This window comes from Peromyscus leucopus, chromosome 16_21, assembly GCF_004664715.2.
Source record: "Peromyscus leucopus breed LL Stock chromosome 16_21, UCI_PerLeu_2.1, whole genome shotgun sequence".
In the NCBI taxonomy this organism is placed as follows: domain Eukaryota; kingdom Metazoa; phylum Chordata; class Mammalia; order Rodentia; family Cricetidae; genus Peromyscus; species Peromyscus leucopus.
Genome location: NC_051084.1, coordinates 78,455,125 through 78,477,692, shown reverse-complemented (window position 1 = coordinate 78,477,692; position 22,568 = coordinate 78,455,125). Strand labels below are relative to the sequence as shown.

Sequence of the window (22,568 nt, the reverse complement as noted above, 5' to 3'; positions counted from 1 at the left end):
TGCCTGGTCTTGGAGTGTCGAGGAGGCGGACCCCCTCAGCCCTCGTTAAATTTGCACGTGGCTCTCACCCCTGAGACTTCACCACTCGGGTAAATGAGCAAATGACTCCGAAACAACAGAGAACCAGCTGGAGGTGCCCTTTGGACCCTTGCTCTGTGAGAGCCATCTTCCTCTCTAGGGCCTGGCCTATAAATAACGTGGGTCCCACCTTCCTTTATAGACTCCTGCTAACAGCACGGCTGGGAACATGACCGTACAGGTGCTGACAAATTACAGCTGAGAAAGAAGGCTGCAATGCCTGCTGTCACTGGGGTTATGAAATCGGGGTTTCAATCAGGGAGCCTGCCCGGTCGGCTTGCCGGCGGGGCCGTCTGGCATGTACCATCCCTCTTCTTGCTTGCTCACTGCGCACCCCGCACCCCTCCAGCTTCGTGCTCTAGCCCTCGAATCTTGCCTTGGCTGGCCACAGAATCTGTGATTTTTTTTTCTTTTCTTTTTTTTTAATTGAAGGAGAGGGTAGAGCAGGCAAAGAATGTTCTTTGGTCCACTACGTCAACGAAACCTTAGTTTTGCTCTTAATTCCATAGCAGATTTAAAAGGTGCCCGCTAACCTGTGAAAAGACAGCGGTGGCATCTGCCCCACGCAGGTGAGGTCTGACTTGGGAACGATGGATAGGAGATACGGGTTTCAGCCTTCGCCTGTCACAGGTGTGCGAGTGAGGGTGTTGAGGCGGCAAAGACAATTACATGGGTAGAACTGAAGTAAATACCCGCACTGTTTTCCCTGGCGGGGGAACCAAACCGTTTAAGGCGTGGGAATATTATCTCTGAGCATCTCAAAGTGGAATCTCCTTTGGTGACCAGTGTTTTCTAGCACCGTATCACAAACACACAGGAAAACAAGACGAACGTCAAAAGACGTCAGTTCCCTGCGGTTGTGCAGCCACGTAAGCGGTGCCGTGCAGTGTCCTTTTGACTCACTGGGCACTGTAGGAAGACAGAGGGAAACGGTGAATTGGAAGAAATGTGTTCCTCGTGGTGTGACTGTGGAAGGCAGGCCGAGGCCATCAGGCTGGAGATCCTCCACCATCACGGTGCTGCTCGGTGAGCAGAACTTTCTTCCGTCGGTGCCCAGGCCAGCTCCTCACCTGGTGGAGTTGCTGAACTGGTTCCTGGGCCTGTGTACTCTCCAGACGCTTGGATTTCTGCGCTTCTCATCTTTCGGCTCTTGAAAAGGTTTGGCTTGTGGTTGGTGTGAAGTTTGAAATGCTCACCCCCCCACCCCCACCCCCTCGAAGTCTCGCATTTAGAACACTTTAATGGTCCCCAATTGTACAGCCTGCTTTTAGGTCCCCTTTCTTATCCTTGAATAAATCGGGTTCAAGTTGCACAGAGTATTTGTTTTAGAAAACTGAAAGAAAGGGGCACCTGTGAAAACAGGCCACTGTTCCAACACACACACACATTCGAATTAAAGCAGAAAATGTCAGTTAGAGCCTCCAATTACTACTTACTTCTTGGAGGTTTGAAGCCGCGGAGAAGATAGCGGTGTGCTTGCTGGAACTTTCAGGGTAATTACTTGTTACTCTAAGCACGGTATCTGGTAACCTAGTTCTGTGTGAACTTGACACCCTATAGCTCGCTACACCCCACTATTTCTCTGGTTTCAGAATAAGCCTGTGTAGAAACTTGTTCTGATGTTAAAATGCCAAAGGGGGCAGTAAAGTGCTGTTCACTAAAAAAGGGGGAAAAGTGTTTCCCAAGTATTTCTTCAGGAGCTATTGCCTTGTCTGTCCCGGGTGCTCCTCCTTCACTTGCTCATCTTGTAACAGGTGCTTCTGTGGGGCGGGGGGTGGAGGGGGCACTTCTAGAGCAGCTGATTAAGCTACTGCAGCACTCTAGTAGGAAATGGAGGTAACGTGAAATGGAATATTCTGCCTGTTTATATCAAGTTCACACAACCCTGATGTGAAGCCTTTCTCGGGGAGTATTCATACTCCCAACTGCATGGAACATTCCAGAAAGGAATGTGTGATGCTAGCTAGCCTAGCTGCATATGGACGTCAGAGGCGTTGCAGAGTTGAAGGCCAGGGAATGGCCTGATCCTGAGGGGTTCTAGTGTCCACATTCAGTGGGGGGTGAACCAACTCACACATTGTCCCCCCCCCACCTTCCCTGTGGCCTTTACCACTGAATTAAAGTAACAATACAAGCATTTTATGGAGAAAAGTATGTTTCCCAAAATGTGGCAAATCTCAAGTATCCTTGATATACACTGCTGGCTCAGGAATAATCTGGTGTGTGAATGTGATTTGAGGTTCTCTACCTTCTAGGATGACCCAGTTTGTAAAGCTCGTTCCTTAAAAATGTCAGCCCACTTCCTGATTTGCTCAGTGATGAAATCTAATTCTATTTAATCTCTTATTTCTCATTTTTTGGACAAATATCTGTTCTACATTTGTCAACTAGGGGGCTGTTTAGTACGTAGACCACCCTGTGCATTCTAGGGCATTGCATCAGAAAGTTAAAAGATCTATAAGCCTTAAATATTTAGAATGCTTTCAAAATTAAAGCTAAGAAAGGTAGTTCAAAAAGCTAGCTCAGGTTTCTATGTTTGTTCACTGTTTGAACTTTTGGAGTCCTGGGGGTTGAACCTAACCACATACATGACAGGCAGGTGCTCTGACTCTAAACTATCGCCTCAGCTCTTTCTCTGCATTTTATTTTGGTACATGGTCTCACTGAGTTGCCCAGCCTGGCCTTGAACTCACTCTATCTAGTACAGACAGGCCTCAGGACTGTGACCCTCTTGCTCTAGTCTCCTGTGGAGCTGGGATTACAGATCTGTGCCTCCAGGCCCAGCAGGTTTAGTTTTTGAAGATGTATGTTGAAAAGGAATGCCCAGTCTGCTCACAGAGTCTGCTCACTGAAGAGAACTTTGAAGCCCACTGACACCTGAAAGTCAGCGTAGCCCCAGATGGTTACAGCTAACCAACCATTGATGGCACGGTTGTCCGTGTGTGCTGGTCTCTGTGGTCAGTCCAGTACACGCCGCATGTTTTACAGAGGTATCTATTTCCAGCTCGAGTAAGTCTTTTGTGTGCAGTGGTCATACACAGTCCTGGGTTGCCTAACAGTAAGGCGTCTTCAGGGAATGTGTCTTTAGATGGGTCTGGGCTATATGAACAGCTCAGTGTTTACTCACCCAGACTAAGATAGCTACAGGACCACCTTTCCATATGCAGTCTGCGATTGACCAAAATGACTCTGTCAATTGTGCAGCTGTACTCGATACCATTTTAAATGAAAGGAAGCCTAGGGTTTTTAGAAGGGTGTGCTGTGTATTCGCTTATGCATCTGACTTTGCAATGTTCTGCAAGTAGGAAAGCTTACTGTCTCCCGTCCTCCCCTTCAGTTTTCTGTGGCTGCGTCATCGTCTCTGTGAGCTCTGGGGACATACTTCATAGATGCTTCGTCCCTGACCTGATGGTGCAGAAATAGGAAATAGTTAAATTGATTTTTCTGTGTGAACCGTGTCAGGCAGCAGCTGACATTTTCTCCTCAGAAGCTGTTGCTCAGCGTTTCTAAGACTGCGCCGTCCTCCTCTCTGGAGGGGGAGGGCCTCTACCTGGCCCAGTTCACTGGACATAGAAGCCGGCCACTCCTATGTGCTGACTTCACCTGTGTGGTCACAGCATCAGCGTCCGGTAGCTGTGCGCGAATTTCTAAGATAGCCTTTGCGTGTTGCCACTGTGAGGAAACACATAGGATGTAAGGAGGCGTGTCTGCACAGAGGTCCTTCCAGTAGAACTGAAAGGAGAGCAGGGGAAATGGAGATTTCCCTGATGAGAGAGAGGTGATGGAGTGGAACTTCAGGTCCACAGCTCTGTCACCCACCAAAGCATCTCATCCCCTATGGCACAGGGTCAAGGTCAGAGGTAAACCTGGCAGCAGTTGCCTCCATCTGCTCCCAGGCTTCTGGTGACGTGGTGCGTTGTACCCACCAACATCGTATTTCCAGCTCCATCAGCTGATCTGTGTGCTCCCTGCGTTATTGCAGCGTTTTAAACCAGCCTGGGTTCACACACAGGCTTAGGTTTCCTCCTCCTCTCCTCGTTAATTCTGCTATGTTCTCAGCTATGAACAAGAATATTAAGTCGTGTGATGTTAATAGAGGTTTTTACAATGAGAAGTATGAAGTTGAGGTGTCTAATTTAAATTATTAGAGATCTAATTTAGATCACTACACATTAGTGTCTACTGTATAGATCATTAGAGTTACTCAAAGTATCCTGTGTGGAGCACTTTTGTGGGAGTCTAGTCTGGCAAACGCCTTTTTCAAACCTGAGTTAAATCAATAGGCAACCCACAGGTAAAAATAGATTCTGGCATCAAATCCGTTTTATACCAGGCCTCCGGCTTTGGAAACCCTACTTTGGAGTTGCCTGTTTTGTCCCAGTTCCATTCTCTCTCTATCTGAGTCAAAGTCATGGAATCTATTGTCTGCTTGGAAATGATTCACTGGGGAAAACCAGAGGAGTGGCCTGGTTCTGCTCAGGGTTCCCCCGTAAGCCCCTGGGAGCTCCCCCGGGAAGTGAATGGAGCTAGGGGGCAGTGCTTAGGCTGCCATGGGGTGGCCCATGCTCCTGGCACGCAGCCAGCAGAGTGCTGATACTCAGTAGGCAACACGGAGAGAAAATGTCCGACCCTGCTCTGTTCTGGCGAGGCCGGGACCATTGTACAAACAGTGTGAGTGGTGGGTGGCTGGTTTTGGTTGCAAGGTGATCCTTACCTGAATATGCCAAGACAAGTCAGAATGTAGCTCCCACCGTGGATTACCACCAGTAATTTAACACCAATGGGTTGTTGCCACCGTAACTTTTGGAGCACGTTCTCCTGGTCACCCCTTGTCAATGTAATGTAATGTTGTTGAGTGTTGCCTACTATTCTAGGCACAGGTGTGTGTGCATGAGGTCTGACTCTCCCAAGATACACCAAGGAAAACAAATCCAAACCCATAGCTTCAAAAAGGGCTCTGTTTACTGACTTGACTATCTATAACAGATCTTATGGCCTTGTGTTTCTCTAAAAGGTGATTGAGAAGCACCCCATTTGCCGTTGATAAACACTGTCTGCCTGGAATATTTGGAGTCCGTCTGTAACTTTACATCTAAAATACAAATTCTAGGTGGTGGGCTCATTTCTCTCTCACCTTTTGGTTCTTGGCCTCCTAGAGCAGGGGATGAATGCCAGGTGGCCTCCTCAGAAGGCCCTGATTGGCCCAGCTATCGTACGCAGGGCAGGCAGCTAGATTTCCATAGCTCTTTGTGGGATTCTTGCAAGGCTGAGTGCGTATTGACTTTCTTTCTCTTCCCCTTAACTTCATAGCTTATCTATGAAAAACTTGATCTAGGAAAACATGTATTTCACAGATTTAGATACTAATACGATACAGTGGGAACTGAGAAGGGCAGGGAAGGGCTTTTCCTGTTGGGTTTCATCACTCTCCCCGAGGGCTTTATCTCTTCGACAAGGTGTGCTTGTGTGGCTTAGACTCGGGGGTGAGAGGGGAGGGGAGCAAGGCTCAGCTCTGCATCGGACAGGTCTTGTCGTTAGCGGCCACTGGATGTGTGTGGCAGCCATCTTATGCTTTAAACAAGGAGGTTGGAGGTTGCCCGAGGCTGTGGAGACCCACAGAGTCAGGGTCAGAAACTGCCCAGTGAGTCAGTGGAATGACACATTGGTTTGGTTCCACTATGTGTTTGTCCCAGTGAAATGGCCTGTCTTCAGAGCTCCAATCTTAGCTGTGACCTGCCATCAGCTTGGGGCACATAATGTGACTTCAGCATGTGTCGCCTTGCTCACTCCTGTTCTCCCACTAGGACGTAATTTTGTTGAGCGTTTTTTTGGGATCACACACATGTGGGAGCAGCCCTCCTTTGGGGACCAGAGTTGTGAGCTCCTGAAGACCCAGTCTTCATCTCTGGACATCACTCAGAACATCTAGAACAATATGCAACTTGCTGGACATGCACATTTGCAGTCCCAGCCCTTGGGCAGTGGAGGCAGGGGGATCAGCAGTTTAGGCTAGCCTCACTTACATAGTAAGTTCCCGGCCAGCCTGGGATATGCGAGACTGTGTCATGGGAACTCTTTCCTTGGGAAGATGTAAGCAAATGCCTACTCCATCCTCGTAGGACACCAACAACAAACCAAAGTATGATTCCGGCAAAGTCCAACCTGGGGAACCAATGAGTATTTGGGGCTCCTTTGCAGAGCAGGCTGAGGGATTGCCTATGAGAGCATGGGTGACCCGAAAGTAGCCACACCACTGAATAGTCTCACGCCGGCATGGATGGCAACTTCCCTGTAGCTGCATCGATGGACTTTGCCTTCAGTAACCTTTCACAGCTTGTAAATGCTAGCACCTCTAGAGCATACAAGGCCATGTAATGCAGAATTGCATACAGCTGGCTGGCAGGTGACATCGGAGTCCAAAGGTGCCTTGGTCCTCCCCGCCCCTTCTTTCCATGAGGAAAATGTCAGCAGGCATCAGGCCTGATCCAGGGGCTCTTGTAAGCAGTCGCAGCTGTCCGGCTGAAACGGTGGTTGTGGTCGAGGGCAGCACTCCCCTGTCCCCGTCTCCAGCAAAAGCCCCAGCGTGGTCGTTGTGTTGCGTTACTCTGGCTCTGGGAAAGGGGTGGGAGGCGAGCTCTGGAGGTCTGCTCTGAGAGTCTGTGATGGCTCGCTCTCCTCTGCTCAGAACTCCTTGTCTCACCAGTGGGTGTGATGGCGTGCTGACCCTCCGCAGAAAGACTTCAAATAGTCGGTGCAGCCCTTCCGTGTGGAGTCCTTCCCTGGACTGCCATGCAGAGGCTTCTCTCTTTCTTTCATGAACACTTGGAACGGCAACTTTTTTTCTGGGAAAAAAGATCAGATTCCTGTATTTATCTTCCTTGAAGCTTTAGAAACAGTAGGTTTGGCCCGAACTACATCATACACATGTACTTAGAACTTAAGATCCCACCCCTCCATGCTGCTCCGTCACCAAACTGCACACACTGGATTAAAGCTGATTTGCAAGATGAATCAAAAACTCACTAAATTATTTATGTGATTTGTTCCTCCTGAAAATTATCATAAAAACCACAGCAATTCTTGAAGCCACACCAGCCGATGTGCCCAGGGTTCCTGACCTCAGTTCATCAGCATCGGTGTTGGGACTGGGGCCTGGTGACCTGGTGATAGAAGAGACTGCTGGGTCGTGACTTATCTGAGTAGAGGGGACCACCTGTGATGCCGGAGTTAAGCAGCAAGCAGCAAGAGAACTATCCTCATAGATAGTTGGGAGAAATTTGAATGAAGAGAGAACTTAATGAGCCAGACTTCAGACCTAAGGGATACTATGGCATGGGTGGGTAGGGGTGGATGGGGGAGTGTCCCCAAGACTTGCACAGATACACTGGTCAGCTGAGCGTGGTGCCTCACCCTTAAAGAACTGAATGGGAAGATGAGAACACACACCTCAGTTAGAAAGACCCCCGATTGTCGAGGTCAGGGAACCATCCCCTCCCACCGCAAGATGGCGAAAGTTCTGGCCTGAAGGACTGACAGACTTCTGTTTTTATGTAGGAGACATGTACCAAGGCTAGCTGGCTCGTCACATGGTGTCCCACTGTGCCAGCTACACCAACTGCAGAAGGAACAGATTAGGGAGAGGGAAAGTGTGAAGCAGGACTGGAAGCCTCAGGTGGGAATTGGCCCCGGTGTTTGCCAGTTGGTTTGTACCAGCCTTAAGGATTTCTTTTAAAGGTCGAGGAATAAGAAGAACCAGGAGGGAGAGCCATTTAATGTTCCTGGAATTTAGTGTAGTACCTATTGTCCCCATCTTGTCCTGCTACAGCCACAGGACACCTCAGAGTCACTTTAGGGAAAAGCAGGAGAGGGTGATACGTGGGCCCCATGGGACTTGGTTGAGTTTTATCCAGCAAGAAGAACCCACCTGAAAGAATGAGCTGTGTGTGGGGAAGCCCTTTAGTCCCTGGAGTTGTATTTTCCCAAGTCTCCTGATAATTGTGGGGAATGACAGCGAGGCCTCTTCAATCGTTCTCTCAGTTTGTTAAGAGTTATAGAGAATTCTTCAGCAATATACGTGTGGATGCTTTAAATTCATTACAATTTATAAATTCATTTTGAATTCCCACAGAAAAATTTCATTATAAATCGATCCTGTTCACCATTAAATACACACACACACACACACATTTGTATATCCGGGGGAGGACTAGTGCAGGTGGCAGTGTGCTCTACAAGTCAGAACGACAGCTTGGAGGACGCTTCTTCCACCATGTGGGTCCCTGGGATTGAACCCAGGTCATCAGGCTTGGCTGCAAGCCCCTTACCCACTATGCCATCTTGCCTGTCCTGCTTTTGTTTTTAAGTGAGTGAACAGTAAATGTCATATGTTCTTGCTAAAGGGACTAATTTAATTAAACAAACAAAAAAACCCCAAAAAACCTGGTGTCAGTGGACCACCCTCTCTTTGAGGTTGTGTAAGAATACCCAAGGAAGTAACAACAGGCAACCTTATGCATATGCTGTGTGTGTGTGTGTGTGTTTGTGTGTGTGTGTGTGTGTGTGTGTGTGTGTGCGCGCGCGCGCGCGCGTGCGCCTTAAAAAAGTTTCAGGGAGTTGTTTTACTTATTTATTTATTTATTTATTTATTTATTTATTTTAAGACATGGAACTGTGAAAGGAATGTATGTTTTGGCAAGGAGGAGCAGTTGGACCTGGAGGGAAGGAATAGGGCATGTTTAGGACCAAGATACATTGTATACATGTACAATTTTTTTTAAATATTAAAGTATCAGTTTTGAATATGAGTCTGAAATGTAAGTTGTGCCTTCTGCTACTTTGTAACCGAATAATACACTGAGAACTGGCGGCTTGTTACATAAATCACGATAGTTGGTGTGGATTTGAACTTTGGGAGCCCATCATCCTTTCCTTATCTGTTGCTGCATCCTGGCCCCAAGGGTCATCAAGGCTGGTGGGCATCTCTGGCTAAATAACCCCAGAGTCCAGGCTGGAAGGATTGGGAGGCAATGCTTTGTTCGGGAGCTTTAATATTTTAATGAGCCTGCAGGCTTGGCCGCTCTCTCCCTCCGAGTGTGTTGTTAATGTTAGCCTTCACAGAAGGATGTTCATTAGGAAGCTCTTGTTTCAGTGTCTCAGAGAAACTCCCCATTAGGGAAGATCTTTCAGCAACATGGCCAGCAAGAAAGGAAAGGAGGAGCGCTTTTAGCTGGGAGCATCCAAGGGATTTTGCATCAGTAGTCTTAGTTCTAAAGATTTGTCGAAGAATTAATTGGAGCAAATACATCTCAAGGGAGGCGGGGAAAGGAGAGATTTGTAGACCAAGGAGGTACTTGTTGTCCTCACGAGGAGAGGGCTCTTCATCTTGCAGCTGAATCAATACGACGCTAATTATTTCTGGTTATCTTTTATGGGTTTGTAAGACATTTCTTTTGTTCTGTGTAATAAAAAACCCATTGTTTGATCAGTGACTGGCTAATTATGATAAGTAATTTGAAACATTCTTGATGAAACTTGTCTGTTAATTAATATCAACAGCACATGGAAACTACCAGGAAAACAAAGGTTCTGTGCATGCGCTGTTCCTGGAATTGATGGGATCTCTCTGGCATGCCCAATAAACCGCGATGCCAATGGTTAAAAAATAACAAACAGGTGGGAAGGTCTGACTCACGACCAGGGAAGAGTCGTTATAAAGTTGCACAAAAGAGTGCTGGAATATTACAAGGGCGGGGGCGAGAACCAAGTGTCAGCAGGCTGCCGACCTGGTGGTTCAAAGAAAGGGTAGTTCATCCTTTTGTTTTCCGAGGTTACTTCCTCAAAGCTTTTGTCCCCTGAAGATGCCATTGTTGAATCAGAGCATAGTGCTGAGATGTCCATGGTTGGGGGTGATGGGTAGTGTCTGGTTCTTTGATGCCTGTCTTCAAGGATGTTCACTTTTATCAACTCAGTGGCTTTTCTTTTATGCTTTTTAGATTTCTACCCGGACAAGGCCTGGTACTATACCCACAGATAGGAGACAAATTGGATATTATTTGCCCCAAAGTGGACTCTAAAACTGTTGGCCAGTATGAATATTATAAAGTTTATATGGTTGATAAAGATCAAGCAGACAGATGCACTATTAAGAAGGAAAACACGCCCCTGCTCAACTGTGCCAAACCAGACCAAGATGTGAAATTCACCATCAAGTTTCAAGAATTCAGCCCTAACCTCTGGGGTCTAGAATTTCAGAAGAACAAAGATTACTACATTATATGTAAGTATAGTTCTCTCTCTTTGTTTCATAGGAATTAGGATAAGCTAACTAGGTTTGTATTGATTTCTGTTTCCTTTAAATTACCCTGGTAAACAATTTGTTGAGAAGCTTTGTTCATTTTTTTTTCCAAAAAAAAAATTAATTGAAATTTGGGACCCTGTAGTAACAGTATTAATTAAATATAAATGCTCATTGGGGCGAACCTGCCAGGATTCTTATGGCGTTGAAATAAGTAAATTATATGAAGGGACTCAGCATTTCTACTAACAAAACCATCTTTAAGGACCTTTGGTGAGGTTTTGATAGGTAAATCTGTGTGATGCTTTTTCTCTCCATCCATCCTTCCGTCCATCTGTCCATCCATCCATCCATCCATCCACTCATTCATTTAGTGTGCAATTTTGTTCCAAGAACTGTGTTTCAAAGCTAGGACTCAATAGAGCAAAGTGTAATAGTGGCACGCTTCGCCAGGACACTATCACTCCAGACGGGAGGAGCTCAGAGCTTAGAAGCATGGGGCTTACAGACAAGTGCCAGTACAAGTGGTCATGTTGAGTCCTGACTAAAAGCCTAGGTGTGCTGCCTGAATGACACCCCCGTATCTGTCATAATCGAGGGTAGATATTCACTGGGGTAGATCTGAAGTGCATGTGTGAGCTGTGCCCATTGTGACACACGCCTACTGAGCACACGTCACAGCTAGCACCAACCAACTCTCCTGGTCCCAGTGTCATGGGCCTTGGTACAGCTGCTCACATGGGTCAAACAATGAGATTCTGGTTAATTTGTTTGTTTTCATGGTATACTCTCTGTGGGCTTTTTGTAGTTGTTTTAAATTGTAGTATTTAGGATGAAACTCCCGATTCGTGTAGGCGAGTACTTGACCACTGAGCTACGTCCCCTCAAGTTACACTCCCTCCGTTTCCCTAGACTTCAGCTCCTTGTGGTACAGTTGGCCTCTGGCTTGGCTCCCTTAGCACCGTATCATTAGATTGGAAGTCTGGCTTTCTCGAGTTACGACCTGCTCTTTATATTACAGCAGCAGCGATTCACTGTATATATTCATCTAGAGTTCCTTGGTGTGTATTTTTTACATTAGTAATTAAAGCAAAGGTGGTCACAGGCAGTAATTATCTTGTCTGTTGCTTCAAATGCCACCAAGACTGAGAACCGGTTTTTGAAGCTAACATGATACATACAAAATAGATTTCTTTTTCTTTTCTTTTTTTTTTTTTTGGTTTTTCGAGACAGGGTTTCTCTGTGTAGCTTTGCGCCTTTCCTGGAGCTCACTTGGTAGCCCAGGCTGGCCTCGAACTCACAGAGATCCTCCTGGCTCTGCCTCCCGAGTGCTGGGATTAAAGGCGTGCGCCACCACCGCCCGGCACAAAATAGATTTCTAAGAATAACAAAAAAAAAAAAAAAAAAAAAAGGAGTGGTTCAGTTAGATATTTAATGGAATAATCACCATAAACTGAAAATAAAAACATTGTAAGATGAAACAAGGCAGATGGGATGGTAAGATAATAGGGCCATCTTTGAAGCTATGAAGTAGTTACAAGGTAAAATACATGGAAACTAAGCTTTTGGAAACACACGTACATACGAATAAGGACTTAACAGATGCCATGATCTAGCATGACTTTTGGAGAAAATGAAACTGACCCCAGATTAGCCCCCTTCAGAAGGTTACTGCTCCAGGTGAGTAGAGAAAGAAGGTTGAGCATGTGCTCGAGCTGTCCACAGGATGGGAGATGCCTGACCCTGAAAATGCTGTCAAAGGAAGTCCTAGGACTCCTACATTGGGTGGGGAGCAAAGTTCTCTCCTCGATCTTAACCTCAGATTTCAAAAAGATGGCATTGAAAATCCCAGCTTCCTACGGAGGGCAAGGGGAAGCTTGGTAAACACTAAAGAGTTAACCTTTCATTTCAAATAATGTACACAAAATGCAGCTAACTGATGGGTTTACCGGCATCTCTTAGTGCATCGTAGTGAGCCTGTCATAACTGCGCTTCAGTGTGTGGGAGGTTTGGTTTGGACTTGCATATACAATTTAATCTGTAGTTAATAGCAATCTACCCAATAATGGCACCTGTTGGTTTTCTTGTTTTTTTCTTTTGGAGAATCCATTAGGCCATGTTAACAGCTTTATGATATGCTTCTCATTCCTCTGCCTCCCGGAACCGTCCTTAGAGTTAGGGTTTGCCATGTCAAAGCATGGGATGGCTTGTTGTAATTCAGGAGGCTGAAGCAAGATGATCTCAAGCTGAAAGCCAGGCTGCTCTACACACAAGATTCTTCTATACATCCAGTAACCAGAAAGCATCTTCAAAACAAAACCTTGGCTGTCGAGTGAGCCGCTGCGAGAATACTGCAGCAAGATGTTCCCAGGCCTGTGAGTGGCTGGGGACTTTTCCAGGAAGCCTAGTGCAGCAAGGTTGAAAGGCTTCCCCCACGTCACAGGCAGAAGAGGATATTCACATACTTAGCAACATGCAGAAGTCAGTTTCTCACACACCCCATAGCAGCGTCCCCTGCCGTACGAGTTCCCTTGAAAGAAGGGAAGTGATAAGATCAAATTCTAAAATAGTATCAAAACAGTCAAGGGATCTGAGACAGTCACCAAGTCACCTATCAAACACGTGTGCAGGATGCACAAACGCTCATGCGCGTGTACACACACACACACACACACACACACACACAAAAAAAAAAACAAACCCACAAGTCCCATTCTTTTTTTTTTTTCTCCAGAAGGAAAGTCTGTGCAGGCAATAATCTTTATACCAGTGCATTCATGAAGATGGCTGGGTAGCACCCTAGGAAGCGCTCAGACTCATAGGTACATGCTAACGCTGCAAAGCATTGCTTCAGTTTTGAGGTTGTGTTTGCTGACTCCAAGACTCAGCAGCTGGCTGCTGGGCACTTTCACCCCAGGCAGTGTCAGGAGCATCATATGCTGGTTCCGTCCTGGGGGCGAAGGAGCAGCTGTGGTTTGGAGGAGTGCCTGGCATGCCCCTGTGGGGATGTACACATGGCTTCGCCGGTGTTGGGCTGTCCCCTGGGAGTCCAGAGCCTTATGTCTAACTTATGTTGCCTGAGCTTAATGAGGAAGTCACTTTAATTTCCTTCTCTAGGACATTATTTTATCACCGTTGTCCAAACTGTGATGGTCAGACATACAGACCCATGGATGTGTCCACGATATTTCCCGGTTAAAGCCAGCAGGATCTGGCCCCCATTTTTTTTTTTTAACAAGGATTTTTTTATTTGGCTTGTCATGTTATCCAGCTTAAAGTCACTGCATCTTTGGGTTTTATAGTAAACATAAATGTGTAACTGGGACTGTATTTTATACCCCCCATTTCTCCCCTGAGTTCTCTTAAGAAGTGACATGCTGCAACGATAGGCCTCCTCATTAATCCTCCTCCGCAATGATTCTTTGCTTTGACATGTGGCAAAATGATATATATGGGGTTTCTTCGTGTTTAGAATTGACTTTTCAAGCGACCTATTTCAGTAATTAGCCTTGGGCTTAATTTACATAACTAATAAACTCTTCTAATTGCCAGTGATCTGACGATGGGGATATTGTGACCGTGTGGTCCGAGAACCCCCTGCTCTTCCGTTACGTTCAGAGCCTAAATGGCCTCAAAGACAGAGCTGGCTGTGATTGAGCCTGTAGTTATTCTGACTGTGTCTTTCATTTCATTGTTTATGGAATAACTGTATCTTCTGATATTACCCATTTGCAATAGAAGCTCGCTGTTGGATATAGTTTTATAAACAAGCCGCCCAGTTTGTATTGGGAAGGCGTCCGTCCTCTGCGTGCCCCAGTTTTCTTAGAGAAGCTGCCCTTGCTTCTTTAGGGCTGAGTCAGCAAGCTCCTTGTGTTGGCCCTATAAACTCTGTCCTGAGGCAGGTGCTGTGGCTGATACCAAACCTGAGATGAAACCTTGCAAAGTTACACAGAGTGACTACCTGAGTGAGGGGTGGAAGCAGCTGCCTCGTGTTCTTACACTTTGGGTGAACAAGGGGCCACCACAGGGCTGGAGACCGGCTTCATGCTATACCTTGCCTTTTGTTTTATGTAGTTTCTGTATGGTTTTATTGTGCACCCCCTAGGCAGGTCATAGCCTCCAAGCATCATCTAGAAGTCACCATTTCCAAAGATCATTTGGTGGTTACTGAATCCACAGAGTGTCTCTCTGTGACTCTCCATGTCCAGTCTGCCTTGCTGAGCCATCAAGTCTGGGGGAGCCTCCATTGCTAGGCCTCTTTAATGAAAGTCTGCAAAACTGGTAGGCTCCACAAACACTTAATTTTTTTTAAAGCATACATTTCACTTTAGAGCAAAAAAAAAAAAAATCACAAAATAAAGAGAAATAATTGCACAACCCCGACCCCAAATAACAGTATTAAAGAGCCAAAACAATAGTTCGTTCCTTATTTGGTTGAACATATGTTGCATTTTTTTTTTTCTGGCTTTGATTTGCTCATTCTGGGTGGTGAGTGTGGCAATTGAGTGTCTTGTAATATCTCTTTGGAAAAATACTAAATCTCAGAGCAGCTTTCAGATGCCCCCTTGACATGAAGATAGCTTTTAGAACATGTAAGAACACACAACAGCCATAAAGAGATTATGAGGTTTGTTTGATGGGTTATTCATATATAAGTAGCAGCCAGCCACACTCCCTTCATTACATACTAGATATTAGGAATCTTGAAGATACAGAAACCGCGTCCTGTCTTCCTGTCCCCTGTCTTAGTGGTAAGCTTTGTGTCTGATGCCTTCATTGCCCCCAGTTGCTGAGTTGAGACATTTAAGCCCATTTCTAGTTTTCTCTATAGCTGTTCTTTTTGTGATGGACTCTTGCCAGAGACCATACAGTCGAAGGCACAGAGGATGAGTACAAACCACACTTAGAAACACAAGTTAACATAGGAGTTGTGAGTCCACATCTGGCTACCCTGGACTTTATGTGCCAACAGACGAGTAACTCAGGCTAATTTCCTGCCTAGGTCTTCTCGTCTTTAAAGTGGGCGTCATGAGAACACTTGCTCATGAGGCAGATGTGAATTCCCATGAGGAAAAGTGTGTCGGGTGGCTTGTGGCCATGTGTGGCCACCAACCAAGTACAAGTGAACATCGGAACAGGGAGGAAGTGAGAGGCTGGAGGCTGAAGGCAAAGCCGGGCTTTGATGTGAGATGGAGTGCCAGGGAAGTTAGGGTACCGAAAGCATCCTTGGCTTGTAGTCTGGGCAGCTCCACTCATTAGATCTTCCCACTCTGTCTTCTTTGACTGTCCTTACAGTCCTTTGGGTTCCCTTGACCTGGAAGCACACATTTCTGTGTGGTGAATTCTGGAACTGCCCGAGCCTGCTAGCAGGTTCCTTGAGAGACCCTGAAGACTCAGACAGGGAGGAGTCTTGACACACCCACAGTTGTGGCTCTTACTTTCTAGTTCACCAGCCTCTCACATGCCGTGGCTCCCCAGGACATGGAAGATTCTTCCTTTGTCAGTCAGCATGCCAGGGTTGCCTCATGGCTCCATCTGTGGGGAAGCCTCTCCCAGGGTAGCTCAGGAGGATCCATGTTGAATTTAATATAAAGAAAGCTCGGCTTTGCTTTTGCCTGTCTTGTGATGCACCGAGACACTCTGGCTTCTTGAGCCTAGTGGAGTCATGGCCACCTGGATGCTAGCCTGGGTGGTGCAGAGGGGAACAGAGGATGCAGCTGCCGGCGTAGAGACTCTGTTCATGCTCCTTGGCATCTCCTGGGAAACAGGAACAGCATATCTCATGTAAACCACACAGATGTAGACCTGCCATTACTACTCCCTGCTCTGAAAGTAACCAATGATAAGATGAGATGACAGATTCCCAGAGCGAGGAGCAAAGATTGGGGAAGAATAAACACCATAATATAAAAGAAGTAAGATGAAAAATAAAGAACTTAACATAGCCAAGAAATTATTCGGGAGTTATTCAGAATAAAAATGTCTTTATTATTTCACAAAAATCATCTTCGTATCTCTACCCTTGTATTTACAGCTTGTGAACGTTCACATAGATTTATAAATAATTGAACAATACGAGAGACCTAGTGGATAAAAGGGGACACGTTTCCTTTTTAACAGTCCTTAAATATTCATCATGAAGATGAAATTTTAAAGCAAAATAAAACACTTTAAAAAAATAGCCAAGAGGCACAGACAGACATTTAGGGGAAGAAAGGAGAAGATTATGTTGAGAAGAACTAATTTATATAGTTTTTAAGGTACGTGCATTTATCCCTAAAGCTCTGGGTCTGGGTGTGTTTGGTCCTTGGGGAGATGCCGTGGTCTTCACGCCCACCTCACCTTCAAGTCTAGCAGCACAGGAAACAGAACAATTTTTACTGCTGCGAGGAAACCCGGACAGTGTGGTTTAGAACACTTGATACACCATGAGATGTCAGGGGCAAAACCCAACACAGGGCGGCCAAGCCCTTAGCCTGTCATTGTAAGTGTGTGGCTGTGGCTCCTGGACTGTGTGCGCACTGTGGGGAGAACACACAGAAATGCATGGTGTGTGTGCGGGGGCAGCAAACAGAGTATAGAAAATAATAGCGGCTGTAATGTACAAACATGCAAAGCACACACGTGACAGTGCAGAGAGTCAGACACATTGGAGCATGCATGCATGTACATACATAGGGAAGACAGGAGAGAGGCACAATGAATGCATACCACATGTGGAACCGCGTTAAGCTCGTGCAATATAAATGACAAAATGTTTCTGTCAAACATGTTGGTAGTGATGCCCCATCAAACATATAACATATAACCAACTTTATCAAAAAACCCCAGAGCTTGACTAAGAAAATCCGACTAGGGTAGAGATAAGCTGGGCGCCCAGAAGACCAAGTTCAGGAGTTGAACGCTAACCTGGGCAACACAGCAATACCTACAGGGTAGAAAGACGGGAGAGATGCCCTTGTTAGTACTTCAAGCTTTCTCTTTCTTTTTAAATCTCCTAATAGATCTAAAAACCTGGGTTTTTTTTTTTTTTTTTTTCCAATATGGTTATACTAGATTTATTTTAGGACATTAGCAAGTACTTTGAGCCCATCAACAGAAAGTTGCTAAATAATAATGTAATTAAAATAAAGTTAGTCCAGGCCGGGCGGTGGTGGCGCACACCTTTAGTCCCAGCACTTGGGAGGCAGAGGCAGGAGGATCTCTGTGAGTTCGAGGCCAGCCTGGACTACCAAGTGAGTTCCAGGAAAGGCGCAAAACTGCACAGAGAAACCCTGTCTCGAAAAAATAAAAAAAAAATAAAAAAAAAAAATAAAGTTAGTCCAGTATAGAAACAGAGGCATTAAGAGATGTTAACTTTCCATAGCTAAGTGCAAGTGCTGCAGATGTGTGGGTGGGTGGTGGGTGGTGAGTGATCCAATCGAGAGTGGGAATATGGATGGTGGATAAGAAGATAGGTGGATGGCGGGTGTGTAGATGGGTAGATGGATGGATGGATAGATGGATAGATGGATGGATGGATGGATGGTGGATAGCAGGATAAAGACTGACAGATCAGCCTAGCCTTGGGCAAGAGCACAATTGATCACATTATAGAGGATGTGTTGCTGAGAGAGAGAGCTCTGCTCTGAAAGTCACTTTGCATTAGTGAATTAGCCCAGTTTTGCTGTTCCTACTGTTAAACTATGGAGTGAAGTTATTCTTTTCCTGAAATAAACATTTGGGAAATCACCTTGGATTCCTTGAATAAAGAATGTGTGTCCTGCATGGGGTAAGGATCACACGTAGGGCGGATTTAAACAGGGGTACTTTCTCTTTGGAGTTACTGCTGGTCTCTCAGTGGTCAAAGCAAATAATTTCAGGACCATCTAAACTGTTGTGCCACAAGAATAACACTGCCGCTTCTGCAGCGTTCCATCCTAAGCTGTCAGTGGACATCAGTTCAGCCACTGCACAAGTTGTGGCCACCTAGCCATGAACTCCACTCGGATGGATGCTTTCCACTTCACTGATGCTCTTTCTGTAATTACTGGGTCATTAATATCATTGCCTGCAATTAGTGACAGTCGGGTGAACAAGAGGATTGTGGGATGTCCTTCCCCAGCCCCTCTGCCCATGAACTTTTACTCCAACCCTTTCCTAATTAGATATTTCTGTTTGGCCGCTAAGATATTTATAAAAACCAGAGCGTAGAGAATAGGCTATGTGCTACAAATAGTCCACTCAACTGTATGAGACTCATGATTGGGGGTATTTTCGTGAGATGTTATCACTGACTTGAACAGGAAGTTTGTATTTTTAAAATCTGGGGTTTTAAGTTAAGCTAATAGACAATAGAGAATTATGTTTTATCTTTAGAACTATTATACCTTTTTTTTTTTTTCTACTGTGAATTCAGTCATTACTATTGAAATGGTCATCTGGCAACCTCTTTTTTTTTTTTTTTTTTTTTTTGGTTTTTCAAGACAGGGTTTCTCTGTGTAGTTTTGGTGCCTGTCCTGGAACTCGCTTTGTAGACCAGGCTGGCCTCAAACTCACAGAGATCCTCCTGCCTCGGCCTCCTGAGTGCCTGGCAACCTATTTTTAAGACACAATCCTCTTAGTAGTTTTAGCTCATGTCAATGGTGGCTCCTGTGTAGAGGTAATTATTACTTTACTGTTGACCACACTATCCTTACTTCCGTGGCTGTCTCCGAGTCGTTGTAGCAATATCAAAATACCTGGACATGTCTAAACAGGAAAAGTATTTTTTAAATGAAATTATGTTAAAAATTATTACAGTTATGTACCTAATGAGAAGTCCTGCCTGCATAAGTCACCACAGAGTTAGCAATAAAATCTTAGACTAGAAAGCAACATTTCCCTCAGTAGAACTCGTTAAGAAATCAAGAGACCCAAATTGGCACAAGCAACATTTTAAGGGAAAAGACACAGCTTCACAACTGATCTCCCATGTTTGAGCATCTCTTGAATGAAAACAGGACCAGAGGTAGTTTATGGCCAGTACTGTTTTCGCCTTCCTCAGAATAGTGTCAGGGGCCTAGACTGAGCCCAGGGGGTCACAGACTGAGCAGCCCTGATCTGAAACACAGAGTCCAGAACCTGAAACTTGGTGCTAACACCTCTGCAAGTGTTCACTATCCCAAAACACCCAGACTAGCCTGGAAGTCACTATGTAGACCAGGCTAACCTCTAACTCACAGAGATCCAACTGTTTCTGCCTCCTGAGTGCCAGCATGAAAGGTGTGTGCCACTGTATCTGGCCCTCAGCCTTTTTTCTTCATGTATGCTCTCACATGTGCATACACACATGCATACTCACTCATGCACACGCACTCATACTCACTCATATCTGTAGACACGTGGTCCACTAACAAGCATGTGTCTGCCATGCATTCCTGCTTCACTTTCAGCCATTCACGTTTGAGGGTCATTAACTGACTCTAACCACCATCCAGGATGGTCACGTCCTTATTCTTTGTGCAATTTTCAATGGTTAAAAGGTTTTAGGAGTGACCCCTGATAAATCTTATGTTTCAGAATGACAGTCATGACTAGATATTGTGGCTGTCCTCACAAAGGATTGCTATCCCTTGGGGTTAAAGTCTCGTTTACTCTTCGGGCCCTTGCACCCTATTGGTAGAGTGTCCTCAGCGCCTAAAAGTGGCCGAGTGGCTGATGCCATTAAAGTCTTCCCAGTATACGTCCATATAAAAACAGCTTGCTAGGAGATATGTCCAAGTGGCTACATTTTTAAAGACTTCTGTTTCTGAGCTATCGATGAATTACCCTATCTTAGTTCATATAGAATACTTGAGCTCAGAAAGTAAAGACATCCCTCCAACACACACACACACACACACACACACACACACACACACACACACACCCATCTCTTTGTTCTTAAGTCATGGGTTCAGTCCTTCTTTAATGCTGGAAGAGAAGAGGTGAGGTCTAGGTTGTGATTTATTTATTTATTTATTTAATGCTCTTTTTCCGAGTCACTCCGCCCAATGCAGAAGCTGACTGATGATTGCCTTATGTGAAAGCTCCGAGGGCAGCTGTTCTCTGTGTGTGATTGGCTGCTTGGAGATTTTGAAAAAGAGTAACGGTGACACCGTTTTAATAGGAGTGATTGTTCCTGTGAGCTGGGCCCGTGTTCCCTTGGACGAGAGATGCATGTGTCCTTTATCCCGGCTGGTCTGTGATGTTTAAGAGTGGATCGTCTTCTTCCTGCCAAGAAAGTTGATCAGACGTGAGTGGCAGCCTAGCCAGGAGCCACATTGGGATGTTTCCTTGTTGTGTGTTTGTGCTTTGTTGAATGAATGTTTCTCTTTGAAAATCTTTTGCTTTGTGTTTTTTGTTTCTTCCTGAGACCGTTTGAGGGATGTGCCATGGTGCTTCTGTTCAAGGACAAGGCACGCTTGGCCTTATGGAATGAGGTGCTCTGAGACAAGGAAGGCTGGACTCTTGCTGGTTAGCCAGTTTCCTGTGAGCTCCTGGGAAGTCAGGGGGATGCATTCCACACCTTCCCTGAGAAGCCACAGTGGAAAACACAGGAAAAGATATGAATTTCCCCCTTTTCTCTTCCTTGTGCGTTGAACTGACATTTGTTTGGGACATTTTCTCATTTTCTTTTTTAAAAATAGGCTTTGATGTTTGGCTTTTCCTGGACATTATTCTTTCTGTTTAGGACTTTTCTCCATCTGTGTCAGTTATCTTGAGAATGACCCTGCTAACCGAGACATAAAAACACTGGGCTCTGGAGATTGAATCCGTCTCTGTGGTACATACTCCGAATCTGTATTGTGTTTTTGGAATTTAAACGGATACCAAGCTACATTGGAAGATCTCAGCTCCCCAGCTTGAAAGTTGATGTTAAACAACTGTATCTTAATCAGCATCCTTGTCTCTCAACTGACGTACCTCACTCTAAATGTCTTTTATTTTGTTGGCACTCAGAGGTGCACCCCTGGTCGGAGAACACAGCAGCCTGGTCCTGTGCAGAGTTGGGGTGACTTTAAAGTCATGTGTCTCTCTGGATGATGCTTTTTCACTTTACTGGCTAGGCTGCTGCTTTTCCTCAGATGTCTGTGCTCAACTTGGGGGAAGGGTGTGTAGAAAGCAGAGTTAGTGTGGCTGGCGTGTGATACATGCTGGGCAAGGACAGGATGGGTAGAATTTGGTGTTGGCAGAGATTCTCCTAAAATGCTGTTTGGTAATCAGAGGTGTTCCATCCAGGTCAGCCCTATGTAAGGCCAGAGCTTCTGTGGCTTTCCTGACCTTATGTACTTACCGTGTGTCTCTTTTGGGGAACTTGTTTTCATTAATTGTTAGGCTTACTTTCAAACCTCTGCCCTCATGGCTCTCTTGGCCTGCCCTCCACAGTGTGAGCAGGCATTCACACACCGTTCTACCCATAGGGCCCAGCGCTGTGCCCTTTGTGGGGTGGTGCTGAGCCGTAGGACATTTTGGCTCCTCCCTTCCCTCGTCTCTTTGGGAACAAGGCCCACATGTGAGCTATTTCACCCCTCCATCCGATGAGCCCACTCTTACCCACTGGACTCCATCCAGCTGCAGCTGCAGCTTGGCCTTCTAGGAGCAGAGAAGAGCACGCTGTGTTCCTCTCTCTCTCTCGGGAATATTCTGTCTGTGTTGTCTGTTTTACCAGCTCCCACCTCTCTGTCTCTGTTTGTGCTCATCTAGCCAGCGTCACTGTCCAGGAGGAACTGCTGATCATAACTCAGGCATCTCGAACTCTGAACATTTGTTTTGTTGTTTTTGTTTTAAGAAAGAGTCTTCCCAAGTTTCTTGTGCTGACCTCAAATCAAACCCTCAGCCCTCATGTCTTAGTCCTCTGAGCGCCAGGGTTGCAGACATGGATACCACACGGAGTCAGGGTGCTTTTCTGCTGAGCAGAAATTTTTGCTCACTCCAGAGAGGAGTATGGGGACGGCCAGACAGTGTAGTGATGCTGTATATGCCCCGAGATGCAAAAGCTTTTAATACATCTTGTTGTTGTTGTTGTTGTTGTTGTTATTTGAGACAGGGTCTCTCTGTTTAGTTTTGGTGCCTGTCCTGGATCTCGCTCTGTAGACCAGACTGGCCTCGAATTCACAGAGATCTGCCTGCCTCTGCCTCCCTAGTGCTGGGATTAAAGGCAATGCTTCACCGCTGCCGCTGGGCTACAAAAGCT

The 22,568-nt window shown here is 45.7% G+C and overlaps 1 protein-coding gene across 1 annotated transcript in view; it reads left to right on the top strand.

Moving 5' to 3' along the window:
• Window positions 1–22,568, top strand: part of Efnb2 (ephrin B2) — a 44,186-nt gene that overhangs the window by 12,201 nt on the left and 9,417 nt on the right. Inside the window, exon 2 of the mRNA XM_028872315.2 lies at window positions 10,071–10,354. Coding sequence (XP_028728148.1) covers window positions 10,071–10,354 — 284 coding nt within the window. The remainder of the gene's footprint in view (window positions 1–10,070; window positions 10,355–22,568) is intronic.